The 16,387-nt window shown below is 47.5% G+C and overlaps 1 protein-coding gene across 1 annotated transcript; it reads left to right on the top strand.

Annotated features, from left to right (window-relative positions):
• Nucleotides 1-12,806: 12,806 nt before the first annotated feature.
• Nucleotides 12,807-15,831, top strand: FAM43A (family with sequence similarity 43 member A). Its single transcript, XM_012108037.4, has one exon. It carries the CDS (start codon nt 13,737-13,739, stop codon nt 15,000-15,002), a length of 1,266 nt encoding a protein of 421 aa, XP_011963427.3. The 5' UTR covers nt 12,807-13,736; the 3' UTR covers nt 15,003-15,831.
• Nucleotides 15,832-16,387: the final 556 nt, after the last annotated feature.

The raw sequence follows: 16,387 nt of genomic DNA, 5'->3' as shown, positions 1-16,387 counted from the left end.
TTGTGTATTTTAGAACCTAGTTCTTCCCCAACTTTGATGTGCATGTGAACCCTCTAGGAATCTTACTAACGTGCTGATTCTGACTGATAAGGTCTAGGGTCTGGCGGCACTGGGTCCTTCCAGGAGATGATGATGATGTTGGTCTGGCCCACAGGCCACTCTGAAGAGCAAGAGAAGTCCATTTCCTGCTGGTACAGATGAAGACCCTGAAGAGCACTGGCTAGAAGTCAGTCACAGCAAGTTTGGGTCAGGAAGAGCTGGAACCATATCCCCCACCCATGTCTGCATTCCCTGCTAAGCCCTGCTGTGGGCTGTATCTCACTGCTGACTCTAACTGAATTGGAGTGCACTTTCACCAGATAGCTCAGTTGGTAAAGAATCTGCCTACAATGCAGGAGACCTGGGTTCGATTCCTGGGTCGGGAAGATCTCCTGGAGAAGGAAATGGCAACCCACTTCAGTATTCTTGCCTGGAGAATTCCATGGACAGAGGAGTTTGGTGGGCTACAGTCCATGGGGTCACAAAGAGTCGGACACGACTAAGCAACTTCACTTCACTTTGGTAATGGCAACCCGCTCCAGTATTCTTGCCTGGAAAATCTCAGGGACTGAAAAGCCTGGTAGGCTACAGTCCATGGGGTCGCAAAGAGTCGGACAGGACTGAGCAACTTCACTTCACTTTGGGAAACACGCAAAGGATTGCTGACAAACCATGTAGCAGTCGGCATGGCTTCGGGAAGGTGGTGCTCACAGATAGTGAAGGAAAGCATTATAATGTGCTTTCTCCCATCTCTCAACTTAGAGACAGCATATCTTTAAAAAAAACCTGAGGAATTTCTGTGGCAGTCTACTGATTAAGACTCCACCCTTCCACTGCAGGGGGCATGGGTTGGATCCCTGGTCAGGAACTAAGATCGTACATGCATTGAGGTATGGCCACAATAACATACAATAAAATTGGATTACTAAAACAAACAAACAAAAAACCCCCAAACCTGAACATCATCTCCAGAACTAAGATGGAAGAGAGAGTTTCTGGCATTCTCTTAGAGCTGAGTGGATAAAGAAAGAAAGAAAGAAAATGAATTTGCTCAGTCATGTCCGACTCTTTGTGACCCCATGGATTGTAGCCTACCAGGCCTCTCCGTCCATGGGATTTACCGGGCAAGAGTACTGGGGTGGGCTGCCACTTCCTTCTCCAGGGGATCTTCCTGACCCAGGGATCGAACCCAGGTTTACTGCGTTTCAGGCAGGCGCTTTACCCTCTGAGCCACCAGGGCTCAGGGGACAAAACTAACTCATAAAGCAAGATTCAATGAACTTTATATTCTAGTGACAATAATAATGAGAGGATGTAAACAAACCTGCCACCTAGAGCTCAGTTAGAAACTTGGGACTTCACCTTCATTTCCTCTTCCAGATTTTGTCACCTTCAGCAATTTAAGGAAAACAAACACTTTTGGTCTCTATTGTCATTCTTCTCCTAGGCTTCAAAAAATCTGGATCAAATAAAGTGATAATTTAATCAAGATAGGGCATCAAAAAGACACTGGCATCGTAAAATGTCAACAACTACTCTTAGCTGACAAGTAAGGCATTAAAAAAAGTCTACTCCCCCCCTGAGATACTCCTCAAATCTACCACTGACGAAGAACTAAATCTCAGCTTTCTTATCTGGTTAATGAAGATAATAATAATTTCTGTCCTGCAGAGGTAGTAAATGAGATAATGCTGCAAGATCATTGCCTAGTATTTTGTGTTCATTTTCACAACTGAACAATTTTTTTCCCCAACAACTGGACAATGCCGGTGAGATTCCAGATGTATAATTGGTTCATACTGAAGGATTATGAGGCTAGTTCAGTGAGAGGGCAAGGAGGAAGGGGAATTGAGGATGCTGATGAGACACGATTGTGGGATCTAGATTCAGAGGAACAAAGTGAAATGGGGACACAGGGAGTGATGATGGTGATGGTCAAGGGTGGAGAAGGTGTTTGTTGCTGCTCCTGAGTGAGGAAGTTGCAAAGATGAATCAGCCCAGTCCCTACCCTCTAACTACAAAAGCCATTCCACCCACACATTTCAGGGAACAACACAACCCAGCCAAACTCCCTTCATCACTTTGTCACGACAGTGGAAATGTTTGTGTCTGGAAGACTAGTCAGATCTTTCTAATACCCCATATAGCTGAGACCTGTTGAGGCCAAGATTCCCTAAATAGCTGACCCTTGGGGAATGTTGCATTGATTTGGAGATTTGGAGCCTCCTGTTCAGTTTCCAAATAGCAATATGGGGTGTTCCTCATTCTTGATTTACTGTGATTCAACAAATGCAATTCCAAGTCCCCCAAACCCACATGCAGGAATAAACCTTGGAGCAGCTTTCTGCTCTCCAGCTTCACACTCTTGTGCTTCTGAGCTCCACCTCTCTCTGGGGATGGAGTGGGATGAGTGGGTGGGTTTCTGTTTTGGTTTTCACCCCTTGGCCAACAATGTGTCAGTGGCAGAAAAATGATCCCAAGGCAAGCTTGCAACCTTGCCCTCCCTCTTTCCCATTCTCTACACCAACTTCTTCCACAAGGACATTAAAGCAGTTTGCATAAGCCTGAGAGTTGTGAAAATAGAAGTCTGGCAGTCTCTACAGAGTCACTGAATCAGTAGGAAACGCCCTTCGATTATCTACGATTCTCAATTTATCCCTGTCGAAAATGGGTGGATTCCTACACATAAACAAGTTTCAGTAGTTCAGCAGTGACTACAAATGGAAAGTTTGAGTCACTTCAAACATTGCTTTCCCGCTTGTGCGAGTCACTGTGTGTTCAATGGAACATGTAAAAGACCTCTCGTTTTGGTGGGCAGGCTACAAGATCCTATGTGTACTGTATTTGAACCCATGAATTTTTCCCAACTCTTGGAGTTAGATGTGGAATTTCTGTTGTTTTTTTTTTTTATTCACAGATGAATATTATTTTTTCCCTCACAACAGCAAGTAAGAAAGGGCACTGTCAGTTTTCTGAACTTTTGGCAGTAGAAATTGAGATCCAGTAAAGTTCAGTGAAGTAATACAAAATAAAGAAGGCTCCTAGTAGAATGAATAATCAGCAACTCTAAAATCTTCAGATGGAAAGTGCCAGGTTTCTTTCATTTTTTCATTCATTCATTCATTACTAGTCTTTGGGGTTCAGCAATGGACAAATTCCCTGCTCCCATGAGCTTATATTTTAGCGGTCATCAGTCCAACAGAGGGACTCATCCAAGGTTAAATAGCTCAAGTCAGTGGTGGAGTGATGAACTATAAGTAAGACCCTAATCCACTGGGAAGGGCTTCTGACCACTGAGATTTCACTGTTTGTCTCTAACTGTGGCCCCTCCCCTAAATCATTTTAATAGATACATCAATAATGTTAGCAGGTACACTTGGATGGCAGGGAAATGAGAAAAAGTTGGAGGAAGTGTGAATAGAGTCAGGAGAAAATACATAGGGCTGTTTCTGTTTATCTGAAGGACTGTCATAGGGACAGGAGAGGATTGTTCTGACAAGGCAAGTGGAACTAGAACAAATAGGGAGAAACTACAGAGTTGCCATGTCAACCTGTGTAAGCCTTCTTACAATTGAAGTGGTTCAAAGATGGAATGACAGCTTTGAAAGGGAGTGAGCTCTCTGTCGCTGGAGGTGTTTAAGCAAATGCTAAATAATCAAGCATCAGGATGTTCTCAAGTAGGCTCATGCTTCAAAGTGGGTGTTGGAATAGATAATCACTAAGGTGCTCGATTAGGTAAGGTTCTTAGCTAATAGACTCCTTGCCCCTCCTGCTTATGCCACCCTTTGTTTCACTCCAATATCTGAAATACTACTGGCACAATGATGATCTCAGAGAAGGTGCCTAGGCTGGCAATATCAGCATGGTACCTTCACTATATAACCCAGGAAGAAGAGTACCTCCTGCCCTCTTTGCCATGTAAGGGTCAAGGGCATCATGAGCCAACAATCTAGCAAATGTGGTCATTATTATTTACAAGTACTGCCAGCACTTATTCATTGGAAGGACTGATGATGAAGCCGAAGCTCCAATATTTTGGCCACCTGATGCAAACAGCTGACTCATTAGAAAAGACCCTGGTGCTGGGAAAGATTGCAGGCGGGACAAGAAGGGGGCGACAGAAGGAAAATGGTTGGATGGTATCACCAACTCAATGGACATGAGTTTGAGCAAGCTCTGGAAGTTGGTGATAGGGAGGCCTGGCATGCTGCTGTCCGTGGGATTGCAAAGAGTCAGATGTGACTGAGCGACTGAACTGAACTGACTAGCACAAATGAAAATGTGAAGATTGAAGGCTCCAGTTTTAAAGATAACCATGCAGGCCTAGCAGTTTCTCTGTCCTCTCTCTGCCTTTTGAGGGAACAAACCTGGCATTCATTCCTTGCCTCTGGTGGTGCTGATGAGGAAGGCTCACTTGCAATACTCATAGTTTCACTTCTCTTGACTGCCTTCTTATGCCTTTGCATTTCTGCCAGGCCCTTCTCCAGGTGGTAAACATTCCAAGCAAGCAGTGCATGAAACGCAGGGCTTCAAGGCAAGCAAAGTCAAAAAAAATGTGAGAACATTTTTGGGGCCTTTAGGACACCGGATGACCTCCAGAGTTTATAGACATCTAGTCTGCCTCTTTTCTTCTCTTACCCTTGCAGTTTCCTACTATGGCCTTTGCTTTGAGTTGAATGCTGTCTTTCAAAAATAGAGATTCCAGTCTTAACCTGATAAGATATTATTTGAAAATAGGATCTTTGCAGATGTACTAAAGTGAAGACAGGGTTACATGTGACTAGAGTGGGGCCTACTGCAATGACAGATGTCTCTATAAGAAAACACAAATTTGGGCACACACAGAAAAGATACAAAATCAGGGGAGAACATCATCAGAGGAGGAAGGCAGGGATGCGGGTGATGTGTCTACAAGCCAAGGAATGCCAGGGATTGCAGAAGCTAGGAAGAGGCAAGGAAGGATGCTATCTTCTACTAGCCTCAGGAGCTATGAGAGAAAAAAACTCTATTATTTTCAGCCGTTCTGTTTATGGTAATTTGTTATGGCAGCCTTCGAAAGCCAACATAGCTTCTTATGATCTTAGAACCAGAGGGGAATTTGCTCAGCTCACAAGCAGGAAGGAGAGGGCCCAGGAAGAGGCAGCATCTTGCTCTGGGACCCTCAATGAGTCAGAGCTGGGACATGGGTGTCTGAGCTCTGACTCTGATCACAGCATATCCCTACTCAAAGGCCTCCAGTGACTCACCCAGCTTGCAAGATGCCTCTACCTGCTATTCAAGGTCCTCCAGACTCAGTCCCTGACCTGACTCAATGCAAAGAGCATAGCCTGGGAAAAAATATTTGCAAATGATGTGACCTACAAGGGCTTCATTTCCAAAATAGCTCATACAAACAGCTCATACAACTCAGTGACAACAATAACAAAATCCAATTGAAAAAATGGGAAGAAGATCTAAGTAGACATTTCTCCAAAGAAGACATACAGATGGCCAACAGGCACATGAGAAGATGCTCAACACTGTCAATTATTAGAGAAATGCAGATCAAAACTACCATGAGATACCACCTCACATTGATTAGAATGGCCATCTTCAAAGAAGCCTACAAATAATAAATGGTGTGGAGAAAAAAGAACACTCCTACATTGTTGGTGGGAATGTGAATTGGTGCAGCCACTATGGAAAACAGTATGGAGTTGCCTCCAAAAAACTAAAAATAGAATTGGCATATGATCTACAATTCCACTTATGTCCAGACAAAACTATAATTCAAAAAGATACATGCAATTCTATGTTCCTTGCAGCACTATTCATAGTAGCCAAGACATGGAAACTATTAACAGATGAATGGATAAAGAAGACGTGGTACACATATCCAATGGAACAGCCTTAAAAAGAATGAAATAAAGTCATTTCTAGCAACATGGATGGACCTATAGATTATCATACTGAAGTCAGAAAAGGACAAATACCATATGATATCCCTTACAGGTGGAATCTAAAATATGACACCACTCTAACTCTCTTACATCCTGCTTTCATTTTTAAAAATTGATGTAACATAAAATTATCCCTGTTAAAGGGAATAATTAAGTGGTATTTAGTATATTCAAAATGTTATGCAACCACCACCTCTGTCAAGCTTCATAACATTTTCATCACCCCAAAGGAAAGCCTGCATACATTAAGCACTTGCTCCCGTTCCTCCATCCCTCCAGCCCCTGGCAATCCCCAGCCTGTGTTCTGTCATTAGGGTTTCACTTCAGCACAATGCTCTTGTAGATCTCCACTTTCACAGACCATGGTGATTAGAATGAGCCCATCTGGATAACTCAAGCTATTTTCCCCGGTTATTTCCAGTTGGTTGGCAACCTTAATTCCATTTACAATCTTCCTTTCCCTTTGCCTTGTACTGTAACTTATTCACAGATTCTGGGGGTTAGGACATAGGCATCTGTGGTGGGGGTGAGGTTGCTGTTGGTGGTTGTGGTTGATGTTCAGTCGCTCAGTCGTGTCTGACTCTTTGCAACCCCATGGACTGCAGCACACCAGGCTTCCCTGGTGTCCTTTGCCATCTCCTAGAACTTGTTCAAACTCATGTCCATGGAGTCAGCGATGCCATCCAGCCATCTCATCCTCTTTCGTCCCCTTCTCCTCCTGCCTTCAATCTTTTCCAGCATCAGGGTCTTTTCTAATGAGTTCACTCTTTGAAAATCAGGTGGCCAAAGTATTGGAGCTTCAGCATCAGTCCTTCCAATGAATAGTCAACACTGATTTCCTTTAGGACTGACTTGTTTGATCTCTTTGCAGTCCAAGGGACTCTCAAGAATCTTCTCCAACACCACAGTTGAAAAGCATCAATTCTTTGTGCTCAGCCTTCTTTATGTTGGTGGTGGTGATCACTCTGTCTAGTTAGGATGGTCAGAATGTGTCGAGGCCCTGTCTGAACAACTGGAGGATTCTACTCAGTGTTCTGACTCCAGGAGCAGGGCACAGAGACGGTGGTAGTAATCCAGGGAAGGAGTGGTTACAGTGCACAGAAATTGTGAACCTGATGCTCATCCAGAAGGTCCTGGATGAGGAGGAGGGCAAGGATAACAGGTTAGGAATAGGCTGATGGTGGGAAAAATGAAGAGGGCTAAAGCAGAGCTCCCTGCACTTTAGTATCTGTTCGATCATGAGAAGTTGAAGCACACATATTCCCAACCTCTAACTCCAGATATTCTGGTTTATGGGTGGGATCCAGGAATTTTTCCACGGAATTCTGATACAGCCAGGGGGTGAGTCTGCTCTGTGAAGAATGCTGATGTGATAGGAGTCAGGAATGAAGAGGGCTGGAAGGGTAAGAGGCTGTAATCTCACAGTAAAATTTTGAAGTTGGGGAGTCCTTGGACCCACTGCAGTCATTCCCACCTTGGGGTCTTCACACTGTCTGTGCCCTCTGCCTAGCACAGAGCTGTCCAAATGCATGGTTTTAAATGTTCCAGCAGCCACATTAAAGAAGTAAAGGGAAATGGGAAAAATTAATTTTAATAGCATATTCTACTAACTCTACAAGCCAAAATATTATCATTTAATATATAATTACTATAAAATTATTGAATATTTTACATTCCTATCTAGGTCTCTATTATTTTTTTAAAATTTTACTTTATTTTATAATACTGTATTGGTTTTGCCATACATCAACATGAATCCGCCACGGGTGTACACGTGTTCTCCATCCTGAATCCCCTTCCCACCTCCCTCCCCATACTATCTCTCTGGGTCATCCCAGTGCACCAGCCCCAAGCATCCTGTATCCTGCATCAAACCTAGACTGGCGATTCGTTTCTTATATGATATTATACATGTTTCAATGCCATTCTCCCAAATCATCCCACCCTCTCCCTCTCCCACAGAGTCCAAAAGACTGTTCTATACATCTGGTCTTTAAAATATTGAGTGTATTTCATGTTTGCATCACATTTCAATTTGGACCCAGTACTTTTCAGGTGCTTATTAGCAGCATTTGGCCCATGACTACTACCATTTTGGCCATCACAGGTTGGAATGTTCTCTCTCCATTTCTTTGTCTGGCTGGCTTCATCCCATCCAGGTCTCTGCCCAGGGAGGCCTTCCCTGGCTATGCAGTCTAAACCAGCTACTTCCTACTCCTAACATTGCTTTCTTTTCTTCAGAGACTCTTCACTAACTGATATTTTCTCAGTTGTTCGTTTGCTTGTTATCTGCCTCGCCACAGGATATAAATCCCATGAGGGCAAAGACCTGTCTGTCTGCTTTGGTGCAGTATCCCCAGCAATGACATCACATCCACAGTGGACTCTCAACAAATATTTGTTGAATGACTTTGAAGATCCCAGGTATGTCATTTGTCATGGCTGAAGCCAATGTTCATTCAGTGGGATACAGGGGGAGGGGGACCAAGCAGGAAGAGCATTATGCGAGAAATAAGGTGGGAGAAAGCCAGCCCCAAAGCTTCGTGCAAGCTAAAAGGCTTACTCTTAGATGTTATGTTAGAGGCAGGGTTTCTTTCCAGCTGTTACTTGGCTGTGTGTTGATTCAACTGCTGTCTTATCTGGTTCTGTGAGAAAATGTTTCACCAAGTGTCACTTTTGCCTGGCACCAGTAGATGGGGCAGTGTCATAAAAAGCAGCCTATGGTCCATGCAGCTTCAGTCAGCCCTTGCCAGCTGACTTTGCTGAGGCCTATTCTGGAACTGTTCCACATCTCAGGTCTACACGCTCTGTGTCTTACACATCGGAGTGCTCATATTTGCCTAAACCTTCTCTGTCCTCCCAGGTTGAAAATAAGCTTACTAAGAAGATAGCCCAGGAGCAGCTCTGTGAGCCTGTGCGTCTGGGACATTGGGTCTGCTGGAAAGCCTGGCCCGCCAGTGGAGTCCTCCCTGTTGCTGTGCACCACTGGTTTCTCTGCCACTGCAGGAAGCCCAGGAGGTGCCTCTTGTGGAGGCTGAGACAAGCCCTAGCTCCCATCACCAGCGCCTCCACTTCCTCCCTAAACCCTTCTGATCCTTGGTTGTTGTTCATTTTTGTTCAGTCACGAAGTCGTGTCCAACTCTGGAACTCCACGGACTATAGCATACCAGGCTCCTCTGTCCTTCACTGTCTCCCAGAGTTTGCTCAAATTCACTTCCATTCAGTCAGTCGGTGATGCTATCTAATCATCTCATCCTCTTGCCGCCCCCTTCTCCTTTTGCCTTCCATCTTTCCCAGCATCAGGGTGTTTTCCAATGAGTTGGCTTTTCGAATCAGATGGCCAAAGTATTGGAGCCTATCAGCTTCAGCATCAATCCTTCATTAGAATATTCAGGGTTGATTTCCTTTAGGATTGACTGGTTTGATCTCCTTGCAATCCAAGGGACTTTCAAGAGTCTTCTCCAGCACCACAATTTGAAAGTATCAATTCTTCAGCACTCAGCTTTCTTTATGGTCCAATTCTCACATCAGTACATGACTACTGGAAAAACCATAGCTTTGACTATATGGACCTTTGTCGGCAAAGTGACGTCTCTGCTTTTTAATGTGCTGTCTAGGTTTGCCATAGCTTTCCTTCCAATGAGCAAGTGTCTTTTAATTTTCATGATTGCAGTCACCGTCCACAGTGATTTTGGAGCCCAAGAAAATAAAATCTGTCACTGCTTCTACTTTTTCCCGTTCTATTTGCCATAAAGTGATGGGACTGGATGCCATGATCTTAGTTTTCAAATGTTGAGTTTTAAGGCAGTTTTTTCACTCTCCTCTTTCGTCCTCATCAAGAGGCTCTTTAGTTCCTCTCTGCTTTCTGCCATCAATGTGGTATCATCTGTATATCTGAAGATGATATTTCTCCTGGCAATCTTGATTCCAGCTTGTGCTTCTTCCAGCCCAATGTTTCTCATGATGTACTCTGCATAGAAGTTAAATAAGCGGGGTGACAATATACAGCCTTGTCGTAATCCTTGGACCTCTGAGTAATTTGGAAATGTTAACTGCTTGGACATGATGTCTGCTTTTGTAGAGTCTAGACTTTGAGATATGGACTAGCTAAAGGTCACTTAAGTCGCTCAGTCATGTCTGACTCTTTGCGACCCCATGGACTGTAGCCCACCAGGCTCCTTCGTCCATGGGATTCTCCAGGCAAGGATACTGGAGTGGGTTGCCATTTCCTTCTCCAGTGGATCTTCCCGACCCAGGGATCGAACCCAGGTCTCCCGTTAGAGGCAGACGCTTTAACCTCTGAGCCACCAGGGAAGCACAAGTTAATTTGGTGTGTTTTTTCTAGGATTTTTTTTGTTTGGACCACTTACTCTCTCTACTTCATTGCCACTATAAGATATTCCTGAAATGCAAGCAGAAGAGGAATTAACCTTGGTTTAAGTGGCTTATTACAGTCCTAACCAGCTCCTTCCAACATCTTGCCTCCATTAACCTATCAGTGCAGTTGAGGGTTAAGTCATTATAGCTCTGATCTAATGACATTCTGGGCCCAGCCAGCCATGAAAAGGCCATTCCTTCTCTTAGAGACTAGGAGAGCCCAGAAAGCATGATCAGGAGAATTCCTTGTTTGATCAGGAAATTTTCCTCTTTCACTCAAAGAAACTATTTAATTTATTTTGTTTTGGCTGCCCTGGGTCTTTGCTGCTGGATGCAGGCTTTCTCTAGTTGCGGAGAGCAGGGCCTGTTCTGTGGTTGCGGTGTGATCTTCTCGTTGCCAGGGCTTCTCTTGTTGCAGAGCACAGGCTGAAGGGCACGTGGGCCTCGTTAGTTGTGGTACATGGGCTTAGTTGTCCCATGGCGTGTAGAATCTTCCTAGGCAAGGGGTGGAACCCACGTCCCCTGCATTGGCAGGTGGACTCTTAACCACTGAACCACCAGGAGAGTTCTCCCGTTTCATTGTTATTAAATGCCAGCCTCAACTGCACATGTGCATTTTTATGTTCTATGTTTGCTATATCTGGAAAGCCCTTTAACTCTTTCCGGCTTGGGGATGTCTCATTCATTCTAAACATAACCACCTCTGTGGAACCTTCTTTGATTTTCCTAGTCACAAAGACTCTTTTCTTCTCCAGCTTCTCAGAGTACTCTGGGATCTTCGCAGGGCATTTGATCCACTCCGTCTTCTTGTTTACATGCATGTTCCATTCATTCATTCAACAATTAAGTGGTGCCAGGCACTGAGGCAGACAGGGTGCTCTCATAGAATTTACGTTCCAGCAGAAGCCCAGAGTTGGGTGAAGTTTATATCCTTCACTGGACTGGGAGTTTCTTGAAGACAGGAATTAGGTCTGTAAGATCCCAGTTCAGGGCCTGGTACCAAAAGGTACTCAGGAAAGTTAGTTAAACTGAAATTCAGTACCCATGACTCTAGCAAATTGAGTCGTGGCTCAGCTGGTAAAGAATCTGCCTGCAATGCGGGAGACCTGGGTTCGATCCCTGGGTTGGGAAGATCCCTGGAGAAGGAAAAGGCTACCGACTCCAGTATTCTGGCCTGGAGAATTCCATGGACATACAGTGAGTGCATGAGGTCGCAAAGAGTTGGACACAACTGAGTGAATTTCACTTACTTTCAAAGAAAGGTTAAAAGTTAGCAAAAATAGAGGGCCAGAGAATCCCCAGGAGGGATTATGGTTGTACTGAGATCAGGACCTGGCACGGAAGCCAGAAACATCCAGATCCCCAGAAGCCTGGGCCTGGAGAGTGGGAGGGTCTATTGTTCTCCTGTGGGATGAATTTGGGTGTTCCATGCAGGGTTATCAGGACAATTATTACACATTCCCGCTACAAGGGGTTTTGCTTTGAGTGAGTAGACCGTAGAGGAAAGCTGGGCCCAGAAATGAGTTACTAACCAAGGGTCAAGCCAGCCAGATGATTAAAGCGACAGTGTCAAGCTGGCACAAGAGAATGATTAATGTTAATCATTCTCATGGAGGGTGGGTGGGCATTATTTGAAACAAATAAAAGTCATTTGAATTTTTACTAGGAATTTTCATTCATAATGTGATAGTGATGTAATAAAACTAAATGACTGGCAAGCCAAAGTAAACTGAGTTCTTCACCCCACACCAGGTTTATTTAGAAACTGTATATATCTCAGAAAAGTGCTCTCCCGCTTAGGCCCTGACAGAAGGCAGGGCCACTGCTGGGAGTTAGGAGCTTATTTATCAAATACATACTTTAGTGTTCACTCCAACCATCTTATTACCACTCATCTCTCTTTTCACTATCTGCTCTTCACCTGTGGAGAAAGGGCTCCAAGAAAGTGAAAGATGTTTTCTCTGCCCTTCTTTATTTTCTTTGAAAGAATAAAATTCTGCGGAAAAAAATAGCACCCAGTCATTCTCAGAAAGCTCTCACACACAGAAAGAATTACTATTTCCCCAACCTTTTTTGCATATTAGAGTGTAAATCCCACCTTCCACCGCCTCCCCCAGAAGTTTCGATGGAGACATACATTTATTTAGTGAGTTGCAATTCAGCCTGGGGGTGGAGTGTCAGAATTCAAGTTGCTTTTCCTGCGGGGTAACCCCAGGTCTTGGAGATTTCTGTAGATATAGGGGATATTGGTAAATTTGGGATGAAATTGCCAGACTGGAGCGGTCTCCCCTTTCCCCCAACCAATGGCTGCAACCAGATCCCTTTAAGAGATTGGCAAACCGCGAGGCGTCCAAGCCTGAAACAGATCCTTGTCTCTGCTCCTCCCCTGTCCCCGCGCGGCGAATGGTTTGTGCCGGCCTATATTTACCCGAGATCTTCCTCTCGGACGGCAAGGATGTGAGGCTGGCGAGGCAGCTACCGCTCGTAGCACCGGAGAGGGCGCGCTGCAAAGGCTGGCAGCCGAGCCAGGGTATCCCGGGAGCCGAGTCAGACACCCTCCGGAGAAAAGAAATGAGGTAGCGACCGTCCCGGGAGCCGACCATGCGCACGCCTGGCCCTCGGAGCCCCGCGCTGCCCCCGCCGAGCCAGCCCTAACAGTGAGCCGCGGAGCCCAAGTCCTCGGCGTCCTGCCTGTGGGAAGATGCAGTGAGCCACGGGGGGATTGCTGCGCGGGGCCCGCCGCGGCCATCCGGACCCACCATCCGAGCGCACTTGGAGCAAGCAACTGCTTCTGGGACCCGCTCAACCAAGGGGCTCTCTGCCTCCAGCACCCCTTGGAGGTGGGGAGTAGCGACCCCTGGGTACACTCGCGGTTGAGTTTCCGCGGTTTCTGGCCCTAGCGACTGTGTGTGTGTGTGAGAGGGGGGCCCTTATTCACCTTCGCCGAGGAGTTCCTGCGTATTCTCGCACCACCCCGGCTGCTTTTTCTGGGGGCTTTTTCATTTATTTGCACGCGCACATCTCTTTTTTTCTAAAGACGTTTTCCGCCCCACTCTTGTGCTGTCTTTCTCTCATTTTGCCTGCTTAAGACTCTGCCCTGATCCTGCTCAGGCTGGGGTAAATCTGTGTGCTCCTTCCCTCCTCCCCCTTGCAGTTAAATCTTAAAAAAAAAAAGAAAGAAATTCGACCCCTACCTCTTTTGCTGGGTTTTCGAGCCTTATACACCCCCATTCCCCCGCCCCCACTCCTGATTGGGCCACTCCCAGCAGTTTTATTTTTCGGTCTTGCCCGGGCCGAGCCCGGCCGGGGCGGGTGGCTCAGCCGGGCTCTCAACCGGCGCTCCGCCGCCGCCGCCCAGCTGCGCGGGGGCACCCTCCGGAGATGCTGCCGTGGAAGAAGCACAAGTTCGAGCTGCTGGCCGAGGCGCCGCCACGGCAGGCGTCCAAGCCCAAGGGCTACGCGGTGAGCCTGCACTACTCGGCGCTCAGCTCGCTAGCGAGGGCGTGCCCCGAAGGCGCGCTCAGCCGGGTGGGCAGCATGTTCCGCTCCAAGCGCAAGAAACTGCACATCACCAGCGAGGACCCCACTTATACTGTGCTCTACCTGGGCAATGCCACCACCATCCAGGCGCGCGGCGACGGCTGCACCGACCTAGCGGTGGGCAAGATCTGGAGCAAGAGCGAGGCGGGCCGTCAGGGCACCAAGATGAAGCTGACTGTGAGTGCGCAGGGTATCCGCATGGTGCACGCCGAGGAGCGCGCGCTGCGGCGTCCTGGCCACCTGTACCTGCTGCACCGCGTTACCTACTGTGTGGCGGACGCGCGACTGCCCAAGGTCTTCGCCTGGGTGTACCGGCACGAGCTCAAGCACAAGGCGGTCATGCTGCGCTGTCACGCGGTACTCGTGTCGAAGCCCGAGAAGGCGCAGGCCATGGCCCTGCTGCTCTACCAGACGTCGGCCAATGCTCTGGCGGAATTTAAACGGCTCAAGCGGCGGGACGATGCGCGTCACCAGCAGCAGGAGCTGGTTGGCGCTCACACCATCCCGCTAGTGCCGCTGCGCAAGCTGCTCCTGCACGGACCCTGCTGCTACAAACCGCCGGTGGAGCGCAGCCGAAGTGCGCCCAAGCTCGGCTCCATCACCGAGGACCTGCTCGGCGAACAGCAGGAGCAGGAGCTGCAGGAGGAAGAGGAAGAGGAGCACGCGGAGGGTTGCCCCGAGGAGGAGGACCGAGCTGGGGAGGGAGAGCCGGCAGAGCCAGAGGCCGAAGCGAAGCGGGCGCTGGTGGTGGCCATGCACTTCGAATGCGGGGACTTGCTGGACACGCTGGAGAGTGGCCACGAGGAGGCGCTAGGGGGCGGCGGGGTCTCGCCGGGCCTTGAGGCTGGGTCGCCTCTGCTGCTGGGCAACACCTCCGACATGAGGGCCGAGCTTTCGCAGCTTATTAACGACCTGGGCGAGCTCAGCTTTGGCAACGACGTGCGCAGCCTGCAGGCGGACTTGCGGGTGACGCGCCTGCTGTCGGGCGAGAGCACGGGTAGCGAGAGCTCCATTGAAGGAGGGGGCCCGGATGCCAACACTGCCACCGCCGGGGACCCATCCGGCCCTGCGGACTGCGCCAGCCCAGACGAGCCCCACTCGGGCTGAGCTCCCAGCAATGTCCTGTGCGCACCCCTGGCGCCCGATCGTGACCCCGACGCGTCTCTCCACCACTTCCTTACCTCCCGACCTGGCCCAGGAAAGGGGAAATGGGACACTTGAGGCCCAGACCCTCCCTCTCTACACCCATACAAATGGCTGTGTTTGAAGCGGGGCTCAGATTGCAAGTGGAGATACGGGGGAGGGGAACCCTACAAGGAAGGGGAAAGAGGTCGCCATCTGGGGTCTGGGGAAGGGAAAGGCCGCTGGTGTTAGCAAGTTTCCTGTTTGTGGGGCAGCTGGGGCCTGAGGAGGAGGGGTTAACTTCCTCCCCCACCGGCCATCTGGGAGGGCCTAGCGTTGTCATTGACATGGCAGTTTTTGTGTGTGTGTGTGTGTTTTTTTTAATTGCTTTCACAGTGTTTGAGGCTTTAATGCCACCTCCTTGGACCCAGTCTTTTTGGTGCGAGAGCTTGGGTTGTTTACCTCAGACTCAGACCCTTGAAATTCTGCCAAATTCCTCAAATAACTAGTGGGGAAGGGAGAGGGGTGAAAGAAAGTCGCATTTTGTTTACAGTTATTGACATCCAATACCTAGAAAAAGTTTTCCTTAAGAAACACACACACCTTGCTCCTGCTCAAAAGATCTCACTCCGTGATACTGTGTAAAATATTTTTGCACTGTTGTGAAGTATTTTTGACATCTTTTTGGTTTCCTTGTACATAACTGTGTTCTCAGAGTCCAATGTTTATATCTTTTGCTGTGCAAAAGGGACATGTAAAATTTTGTTCAGTTGTATATACAGAAATGTGTATAAAACATTTTGTTATTTTTTAAGAGTAGCCGTGCTCTGGTTCTGTTTGCACGCCAGTGGGGAAGAGAATAAAGAGGAAAATTGAACAGAACAGGTGAGCATCCAAAGCTGCTTCAGAACATGCTTGGCCATGGGGGTGGGCGGGAGAGGGTGTGACGATGACTAGGATAGGGTTGGGAGGCTCATCTTTGTCCTTCGAAGGGCTTGGAGGTGATTGAGAAGGGGGAACCTGCTTTTTGCGTAGTCTGGGGCCTTTCTTGTCCTCTGAAACTCTGGGTACCGCAGCTAGGTCCGGATTCTTCGCTTATTCAGTTCTATAAGCATCAGCTGTTTTGACCTCTTTGAGGCAATTCTTGGAGATGCCGGGTCCTCACTGCCAGACCTGTGAGATGATTTAGGGAGGGGTAACTTTCAAGGTCTTCTAGGGTTTTACCACCTCCTGTGGTTCACCTTTTCCTTCCCAAACAGCTCAAGGAGCTGTAAAGATGAGAATTAGAGAATGGATGGAAGTCCCTATGAGGTTCTCTTAAGGAGTGGGAGCATCTCTGTTTTTCCTGAAAGGAAAAGCAAGGAGAAAGG

Source organism: Ovis aries, chromosome 1 (assembly GCF_016772045.2).
Source record: "Ovis aries strain OAR_USU_Benz2616 breed Rambouillet chromosome 1, ARS-UI_Ramb_v3.0, whole genome shotgun sequence".
NCBI classification, from domain to species: Eukaryota; Metazoa; Chordata; class Mammalia; order Artiodactyla; family Bovidae; genus Ovis; species Ovis aries.
Note: the sequence above shows the minus strand (reverse complement) of the source record. Positions and strands in the feature narration are given on the sequence as shown.

What these genes read in the sequence shown, in the direction of transcription:
- FAM43A (XM_012108037.4), top strand. Translation starts at nt 13,737, where the DNA reads ATGCTGCCGTGGAAGAAGCACAAGTTCGAGCTGCTGGCCGAGGCGCCG.